The sequence below is a fragment of the Camarhynchus parvulus genome, unplaced genomic scaffold, assembly GCF_901933205.1.
Source record: "Camarhynchus parvulus unplaced genomic scaffold, STF_HiC, whole genome shotgun sequence".
Taxonomy (NCBI): Eukaryota; Metazoa; Chordata; class Aves; order Passeriformes; family Thraupidae; genus Camarhynchus; species Camarhynchus parvulus.
In genome coordinates, this window is record NW_022147712.1 from 1 (window position 1) to 9,277 (window position 9,277).

General features: G+C 59.4%; 2 protein-coding genes across 2 annotated transcripts; both read right to left on the reverse strand.

Annotated features, from left to right (window-relative positions):
- Positions 1 to 551: 551 nt before the first annotated feature.
- On the reverse strand, positions 552 to 4,738 carry LOC115915856 (nascent polypeptide-associated complex subunit alpha, muscle-specific form-like; the record flags this gene model as incomplete). The annotated part of the gene is given in 8 exon segments (XM_030969570.1): positions 552 to 661; positions 663 to 749; positions 751 to 866; positions 2,099 to 2,163; positions 2,492 to 2,651; positions 3,043 to 3,097; positions 3,471 to 3,696; positions 4,159 to 4,738. Coding segments are annotated over 8 exon segments (932 nt in total), but the record flags the coding sequence as incomplete, so codon positions are not given.
- A 186-nt stretch (positions 4,739 to 4,924) lies between these two features.
- TIMM50 (translocase of inner mitochondrial membrane 50) lies at positions 4,925 to 8,840 on the reverse strand. The gene is given in 5 exon segments (XM_030969571.1): positions 4,925 to 5,104; positions 5,486 to 5,510; positions 5,512 to 5,590; positions 6,216 to 6,372; positions 8,616 to 8,840. Coding segments are annotated over 5 exon segments (495 nt in total). The 5' UTR covers positions 8,745 to 8,840; the 3' UTR covers positions 4,925 to 4,999.
- Between the last annotated feature and the right edge of the window lie 437 nt (positions 8,841 to 9,277).

The window sequence follows — 9,277 nt, forward strand, 5'->3', positions numbered from 1 at the left end:
CCCCAAAACTCCCAAAACCCTTCCCCCAGAGCCTGAACCCCAAACTGCCCCAAAATTCCTGAAACTGCTTCAAAACCGTGAAACCCAAACTGCCCCAAAGTGCCCCAAAACCTTCTAAATTTCCCCAAAAGCTCCCCAAACCCAGAACCGCAGACTGCTCCAAAACCCCCAAACCCCTTTTAAACCCAGCGCCCCCAAAACGCCCCCAAACGCCCCAGAACCGCCCCAAAACCTCCTGAACCCCCCAAACCCCGCACCCCCAAAACCAGCACCCCAAACCCCGCACCCCAAACTGCCCCAAAGCCACCCCAAAACCGCCCCCAAACCTCTGAACCCCCCAAACCCCGCACCCCAAAACCCCCAAAGCAACCCCAAACCGCCCCAAAACCTCCTGAACCCCCCCCCAACCCCTCACCTGCCGCCCCCTCGCCGCCTCCTGGCCACGGCCAGCCCCACGCCGGGCGCGAGCAGCAGCAGCGGGAGCGCACAACGCCGAGGCCGCGCCGCATGTGACGCGCGCCGCCCCCGGCCCCGCCCCGCGCGCTCCTCACCCGAAGCGCCTGCCGCCCATGAAGCCCGGCGCGCACGCACACACGGGCCGAAAGTGCGGCCAGCACGTGCCGCCGTACTCCTGCAGGTTGAGCTTAGCGCACGCGCCAGCAGCGGCGGCGGCGGCAGCGCAGGCCCGCGAAGCCCAGCGTGCACGTGCACGTGAAGGCGTTGGCGCCGTCTGGCACGATGCCGCCGTGCAGCGCACGGGTTCAGGCTGCAGTCGTCGCGTTGTGCTGTAGCGGCGGCCGAAAGAAGGCTCCAGCGGGGCAGCGGCAGAAGCCCGGGCAGCGCCCCTGCGAGTCGGCACTGGCCGCCTGCGGCGAAACGGGGAAATAGAAGAAGGGGAAAATAGAGGGAAAATAGAGAAACGAAAAATGGGGAATAGAGAATGGGGAAGAATGAGAAATGGGGAAATGGGGAAAAGCAAGAAATGGGGAAAATGAGGGAGTAAGCAGAGAAAATAGAAGCGAGAGGAAAATAGAGGGAAAACGGGGAAATGAAAAAATGGGGAATGGGGGGGAATGGGGGAAAAATGGGGGGGAAAACGGGGGAAAAGCAAAGGGGAAATGGGGGGAAAATGGGGGAATGGGGGGAAAGTGAGAGAAACGGGGAGAAAATAAGAGGGAAATGGGGGGGCTTGAAAAAGGGGAAAAATGGTGGGGAAATAAGGAGAAAATGGGGGGATATTTTGGGTTATTTTCAGGGTTTTTGGGCTCTCACCGTTCAGGCAGCAGTGGGGTTTTTGGGGGGATATTTTGGGTTATTTTCAGGGGTTTTTGGGGCTCTCACCGTTCAGGCAGTAGCTGGGCTCGCAGCGATCCGCCCGGCGGTTTTAGGGGTTTTAGGGGGATATTTTGGGTGTGTTTGGGGTTTTGTTTGGGGGTTTTTGGGGGTTTTTGGGGCTCTCACCGTTCAGGCAGTAGCTGGGCTCACCCAGCGATCGCTTGGTTTTAGGGAGTTTAAGGGGGAATTTGGGGCAGCGGGGGCAGCTGTACCCGGGGGGTTTTGGGGGTCAGGGTCAGGGGGCTCACCCGATCCGCGGCGTCGAAGTTGGGGCCCGGGGGCACAGGGGAGGGGCACCTCCGGCGGGGAACAGGGGGGACCCCAGGACCCCCGTTGGAGGGCTCACAGGGGACCCGGGGAATGGACCACGGGGACCCTCGGGACCCCGGGAATGGCACCGGGGACCCTCGGGACCCCCTGAAGAGGCTCCGGGACCCCCGGGGCAGCTGAGGACCCCCGGGAGATGGGCTGAGACCCCCACGAGGGGCTCCGGGACCCCCAGGATGGGCTCTGGGACCCCCGGGACCCCCGGGATGGGCTCTGGGACCCCGGGACCCCCGGGATGGGCTCTGGGACCCTTGGGAGGGGCTCCGGGACCCCCGGTGGGAGCGGGGGCGGGGGCGGAGCTCCGGGGGTCGGCTCTGGGCCGCCCCGGTGGGGGAGGTGCAGCTGCTGGACCCCCTGTGGGACGGCGCCGTTAGGGGGACCGGGGGTCGAGAGGGGGTTCCGGGGGTCTGGGGGGGTCTCGGGGGGTCCCACTCACCGCGCAGCCGCCGCCGGTGCCGCAGGCGCTGGGGTGGGGGGCGCAGGGACCCCCCCGACACCCCCCTGAGGGGACAGAGGGGGGGTCAGGGGACCCCCGACCCCGCTGTGGGGGCCCCGAAGTGTTCGGTTTGGGGGTCCCGGGGGTTCGGGTTATTTTGGGGGAAGGGGTTCGGGGGGGGGTCCCCGGGGGGTTCGGGTTATTTGGGGGGTTTGGTTTGGGGGTCCCAGGGGGGTTCGAGGACATTGGGGGGGTTCGGTTTGGGGGTCCCGGGGGTTCAGGTTATTTTGGGGGGTTCGGTTTGGGGGGTCCCGGGGGGTTCGGGTTATTTTGGGGGTTCGGTTTGGGGGTCCCGGGGGGTTCGGGTTATTTTGGGGGTTTGGGGTCACTCACGGGGGCGCAGCAGCGGCTCCGGCAGCCGCAGGGGGCAGCGGGGGGAGGGGCAGCGCAGGCGCGCCCCGAAGCGCAGCCCACCCCCCGCCCCCCCCCGCCAGGGCCCCCGGGCTCAGGCGCGGCCGCGACTCCGCGCGGGACACGAGGCGCAGGGGGGGCCCTGGAACGGGGGGGGAGGGGGGGAGGGGGCGGGGTCAGCACGGCCGGGACCCCGGACCCCCCAGACCCAATTCACCCCCAAAATCCCCGTTTGTCCCCAGCACAAAACCGACGGGTTTGTCCCCAAATTTCACTCACTGAACCCAAATTTCCCCACCAAACCCCAAATTTCCCCCCAAGTCCCCCAAAATCTGCCCCAAACCCCAAATTTCCCCCCCTAAACCCCAAATTTCCCCCCATGAGACCCCAAACTTTTCCCCCAAATCCCAAATTTCACCCCAAGACCCCAAATTTCCCCCCATGAGACCCCAAACTTTTCCCCCAACCCCCAAATCCCAAATTTCCCCCCATGAGACCCCAAATTTCCCCCCCGAGCCCCCCGCCCCCCTCACCGGGGGCTCCGCTCTCCTGCAGCCGCCAGGACTCGACCACGAGCGAGACGCTGCCCTGGGGGGGGCGGAGAAATTGGGGAGGGGGCTCGGACTGGGGGGGTCTCGCATTTGAGGAGGGGCCCAGATTTGGAGGTCTCGCATTTGGGCGGGGGGGGTTCAATTTCGGGGGGGCCTGGGATTTTAGGGGGGCCCTCGGATTTGGGGACGGTGTCGGTTTGGGGGGCGCGGCGAATTTGGGGAGGGGTCTGGGATTTTGGGGGGGGTCTCGGCTTTGAGGAGCGGGTCAGGGATTTCGGGGGCCCGCATTCCGGGGGTCTCTCATTCCGGGGGTCTCTCTCATTTTGGGGGTCCCGGATTTCGGGGGTCTCTCATTCCGGGGGGGGGTCCCGCATTCCGGGGGGGGTCTCTCATTCCGGGGGGGGTCTCACCGGCCAGGGGAAGGCCAGCGGCAGCCGCAGCGTGCGGGGGGCTCCGGGCGCGGGGGGGGGCCCGGGGGGGCTCTGAGCGACCCCCAGGCTGCAGCCCCTCCCCCCGGGGGGGCGCAGGCACAGCCGGAACTGGAGGCGGCACGCGGGGGGGGGAGGGGCCCCGCAGGGACCCCCGGGACCCCCGCGCCGAGAGCACGCGCAGCTCCAGCACCCCCGAGGGGCGGCCCTGGGAGAGCCCGAAATCACCCGAAATCACCCCAAAATATCGCCCGGAATGACCCCAAAATATCACCTGAAATCACCCCGAAATGACCCCAAAATATCGCCCGGAATGACCCCAAAATATCACCTGAAATCACCCCGAAATGACCCCAAAATATCGCCCGGAATGACCCCAAATCACCCCGAAATATCGCCCGAAATCACCCCAAAATATCGCCCGAGATCACCGCAAAATATCGCCCGAAATGACCCCAAAATTACCCCCAAAATTACCCCAAAATCACCCAGAATTACCCCGAAATTACACCCGGGACCCCCAAAATCCTCCCCAGACACCCCAAATCCCCTGAGACCGCAAAATTCCTCCAGCAGCCCCAAAATCCCCCGGAGACCCCAAATCCCCCAGGACCCCCCAAATCTCCCCAAAACCCCCCCGGGACCCCCCCCAATTCCCGCCCCCCCTCACCGGGGCGGGGCCGAGGAGGAGGAGGAGGAGGAGGAAGGGCAGGAGGGGGAGGGGCGGCATGGCCGGGCCCGGGGCGCGGCGGCCTCTGAGCCCAGCGGCGCCCCCAGACCCATTTAAGGGGACAAGGCCCCGCCCACTGATCAATAACCACGCCCACTGGGGCAGAACCACGCCCCCAACCCCCAAAAGGAGATTGGGACCCAAACCCACCCCAAAAAGGGCGATTCGCCCCCAAAACCTCCGCGAAAAGGGCGATTCAGCCCCAAACGCTCCCAAACCCGCGGGATTCGGCCCCAAAAAAGGGAGTTCAGCCCCAAACTTCCCAAAAAAGGGGAATTCCACCCCAAAACCTCCCCAAACCGTGAGATTTGGCCCCAAAACCCCCCCAAAAAGGGGAATTCAGCCCTAAACTTCCCAAAAATGGGGATTCAGCCTCAAACCCACCCCGAAAAGGGGATTCGGCCCCAAAAAGGGGAATTCCACCCCAAAACCTCCCCAAACAGGGGAATTCAGCCCCAAACTTCCCAAAAATTGGGATTCAGCCCCAAACCTCCCAACCCCGAGGGATTCGGCCCCAAACTCTCCCCAAAAAGGGGGATTCGGCCCCAAAAAAGGGGGATTCCCCCCCAAACCGCAGCCCCGCACTCCCGAGCTCCATTTCCGCCTTTATTCGCCCCAAAACGGGGCCGGGACCCCCCGGACCCCCCCCAAATCCTCCCCTCCCCACGGCCCCCCCCGGGAATTCCGGGGTGGGGGAGGGGAGGGGGAAGTCCGGGTCCCCTCCTCCCCCCCGGTCGCTGTCCCGCGGGCGATGAGGTCACTGATGACGTCACCGATGACGTCACTGCTGCTTGGAGCGCGGCCAGAGGCGCCCGGCGAGCGAGCCCAGGAAGGCCCCGGGCGGCTTCTTGCCCTGGGCCAGCTCGGCCAGGCGCTGCTGCTCCTCCTGCAGGTGAGACAGGTGTGCCCAGGTAACCCCAGGTGTGCCCAGGTAACCCCAAGTGTGCCCAGGTGTGCCCAGGTAACCCCAGGTGTGCCCAGGTGTGTTTTTGGGCGTGCCCAGGTGTGCCCAGGTAACCCCCAGGTACCCCCCAGGTGTGCCCAACCCCTGTCAGCCCGGCCAGGCACTGCTGCTCCTCCTGCGAAGGGGGGACAGGTGAGACAGGTGTGCCCAGGTAACCCCCAGGCGTGCCCAGGTGTGTTTTTGTGCCCTCACCTCCTCCAGGTGTGTCCAGCATCGCTGGAACACCGCCAGGGGATCCCCAGGTGTGCCCAGGTGTGCCCAGGTAACCCCCAGGTGTGCCCAGGTGTGTTTTTGTGCCCTCACCTCCTCGAGGCGCGTTCGGCGCCGGGAACGCCGCCAGGGGATCGTCCTCGTGGGAATAATTCTGCAGCACCGAGCGCACGTCATCGACCCCGCTGAGCGCGATGGCGGGGATTTGGGGCAGAATTCGGGGATTTGGGGCAAAATTCGGGGATTTGGGGCAAAATTCGGGGATTTGGGGTGGAATTCGGGGATTTCAGGTGAAATTTGGGGATTTGGGGGGGAATTTGGGGATTTGCCCAGGAATTGGGGCCCCAGGTGAGGATTTGGGGCTTAAATTTGGGGATTGGGGGGGGGTTAGGGGATTTGGGGTGGGCTTGAGGGGGATTTGGGGTGGATTTCAGGTGGATTTGGGGGGAATTTCAGGGATTTTGAGTGGTTTGAATGGATTTTGGTGAGTTCTGGCTGTGTTTGGGCGGGTTTGGGTCAATCTGGGTGACTTTGGGCTGGGTTTAAATGAATTTTTGGGTTATTTCAGGACATTTTTGGGGCGTTTCTCGCACTCTTGAGGAAGGCGGCCAGGTCCAAGAGCGCCCTGTCCTTCACGACCGTTGGGGTCTGGATGGATTTTGGGTGGATTTGGATGAATCTGGGTGGATTTTGGGTGGATTTCGTTGGGTTTGGGTGAATCTGGGTTAACTCTGGGTGAGTCTGGGGTGGATGTGGATGGATTTGGGCTGGGTTTAAATGAATTTTTGGGTTATTTCAGGACGTTTTGGGGCGTTTCACGCACTCTTGAGGAAGGCGGCCAGGTCCAAGAGCGCCCTGTCGTCGGAGCCGCCGTCCCAGCGCGGCAGGGCCAGCCCGTTGTGCGGCTGCAGCCGGAACGAGTCCCGGCGCCAATCCACGACCACCACGCGCGCGGGGTCCCGGTTCAGGCACGAGATGTCCTGCGGCGACCCAAAACCCGGGATTTTCACCCCAAATCTGGGACTTTCACCCAAATTGGGGATTTGCACCCAAATCTGGGATTTTCACCCCAAAATCCGGGATTTTCACCCCAAATCCTGCATTCCCACCCCAAATCCGGGATTTTCACCCAAATCCGGGGTTTTCACCCCAAATCCGGGATTTTCACCCAAAATCTGGGATTTCCACCCAAAATCCGGGATTTGCACCCAAAATCTGTGATTTTCAGCCCAAATCTGGGATTTTCACCCCAAATCTGGGATTTTCACCCAAAATCCGGGATTCTCACCCCAAATCTGGGATTTTCACCCCAAATCCAGCATTTGCACCCCAAATCTGGGATTTGCACCCAAAATCTGGGATTTCCACCCAAAATCCGGGATTTGCACCCAAAATCTGTGATTTTCAGCCCAAATCTGGGATTTTCACCCAAATCCAGGGTTTTCACCCCAAATCCGGGATTTTCACCCCAAATCTGGGATTTTCACCCCAAAATCCAGGATTTGCGCCCAAAATCTGGGATTTGCACCCCAAATCTGGGATTTGCACCCCAAATCTGGGATTTTCACCCAAAATCCGGGATTCTCACCCCAAATCTGGGATTTTCACCCCAAATCCGGGATTTTCACCCCAAATCTGGGATTTTCACCCCAAATCCAGCATTTGCACCCCAAATCTGGGATTTGCACCCAAAATCTGGGATTTTCAACCAAAATCCGTGATTTTCACCCCAAAATCCGGGATTTCCACCCAAAATCCGGGATTTGCACCCAAAATCTGTGATTTTCACCCCAAATCTGGGATTTTCACCCCAAAATCCAGGATTTGCGCCCAAAATCTGGGATTTGCACCCCAAATCTGGGATTTTCACCCCAAATCTGGGATTTGCGCACAAAAATCTGGGATTTTTACCCAAAATCCGGGATTTTCACCCCAAATCTGGGATTTTCACCCCAAATCCGGCATTTGCACCCCAAATCTGGGATTTGCACCCAAAATCTGGGATTTTCACCCAAAATCCGGGATTTTCACCCCAAAATCCGGGATTCTCACCCCAAATCTGGGATTTTCACCCAAAATCCGGGACTTTCACCCAAAATCCGTGATTTTCACCCCAAAATCCGGGATTTTCACCCCAAAATCCGGGATTCTCACCCCAAATCTGGGATTTTCACCCAAAATCCATGATTTTCACCCCAAATCCGGGACTTTCACCCCAAATCCGGGATTTTCACCCAAATCCGGGGTTTTCACCCCAAATCCGGGACTTTCACCCCAAAATCCGGCATTTTCACCCCAAATCCGGGATTTTCACCCAAAATCCATGATTTTCACCCCAAATCCGGGATTTTCACCCCAAAATCCGTGATTTTCACCCAAAATCTGGGATTTCCACCCAAAATCCGGGATTTGCACCCAAAATCTGTGATTTTCAGCCCAAATCTGGGATTTTCACCCCAAATCTGGGATTTGCACCCCAAATCCGGGACTTTCACCCCAAATCCGGGACTTTCACCCCAAATCCGGGATTTTCACCCCAAAATCCAGGATTTGCGCCCAAAATCTGGGATTTGCACCCCAAATCTGGGATTTGCACCCAAAATCTGGGATTTTCACCCCAAATCCGGGATTTTCACCCCAAAATCCGGGATTCTCACCCCAAATCTGGGATTTTCACCCCAAATCCGGGATTTTCACCCCAAAATCCGGGATTCTCACCCCAAATCTGGGATTTGCACCCAAAATCTGGGATTTTCACCCCAAATCTGGGATTTTCACCCCAAATCCGGGACTTTCACCCCAAAATCCGGCATTTTCACCCCAAATCCGGGACTTTCACCCAAAATCCGGGATTTTCACCCAAATCCGGGGTTTTCACCCCAAATCCGGGATTTTCACCCAAAATCTGGGATTTCCACCCAAAATCCGGGATTTGCACCCAAAATCTGTGATTTTCAGCCCAAATCTGGGATTTTCACCCCAAATCCGGGACTTTCACCCCAAATCTGGGATTTTCACCCCAAAATCCAGGATTTGCGCCCAAAATCTGGGATTTGCACCCCAAATCTGGGATTTGCACCCCAAATCTGGGATTTGCACACCAAAATCTGGGATTTGCACCCCAAATCTGGGATTTGCACCCAAAATCTGGGATTTTCACCCAAAATCTGGGATTTCCACCCAAAATCCGGGATTTTCACCCCAAATCCGGGATTTCCCCCACCTTGACGTGGTGCCCGTCCATGTAGCGCGTGGCGTCGCGGAAGAGCCGGTAGGACACGAAGCCGTGCGGGTCGATGCTGTCGATCAGCGGGAACGCCGTCTGTGCGGTTTTGGGGTCGTTTCCGGGCATTTTGGGTCATTTCCGGGCTTTTGGGGCGCCCCGGGTTCCCCCCACAACGGGGCCCCCAGAAATCCACAAACTGCCCCCAAAATGCGGCCAGGGAAGGGTTTGATTTACCCAAATCCCTCCCCAAAAAAAACCCACCCCGAAATCACGCAAAATAATCCCAAAAAAACTCCCAGGATTTGCTTTGGTTTTGGGGTGGTTTTCTGGGGTTTTGGGGTCTTTTTTTAGAGGGGCTTCGGGGCTGGTTTTGGCGGGGGTTTGGGAAGTTTTGGGGTGGTTTTCTGGGGGGTTTTGGGGTGGTTTTTTTGGTGGGTTTGGGGGTGGTTTTTTGGGGGGTTTTTTGCTGGTTTTGGGGTTATTTTTAGGGGAGTTTTTTGCTGGTTTTTGGGTTATTTTTAGGGGAGTTTTTGGCCATTCTGTTGGGGTGTTTTGGGCTGGTTTTGGGGTGGTTTTTTTGGGGGAATTTTGGGCAGTCTTTGGGGTAGTTTTGGGCTGGGTTTGGAGTATTTTTTGGGGGGTTTTGGATTGGTTTTGGG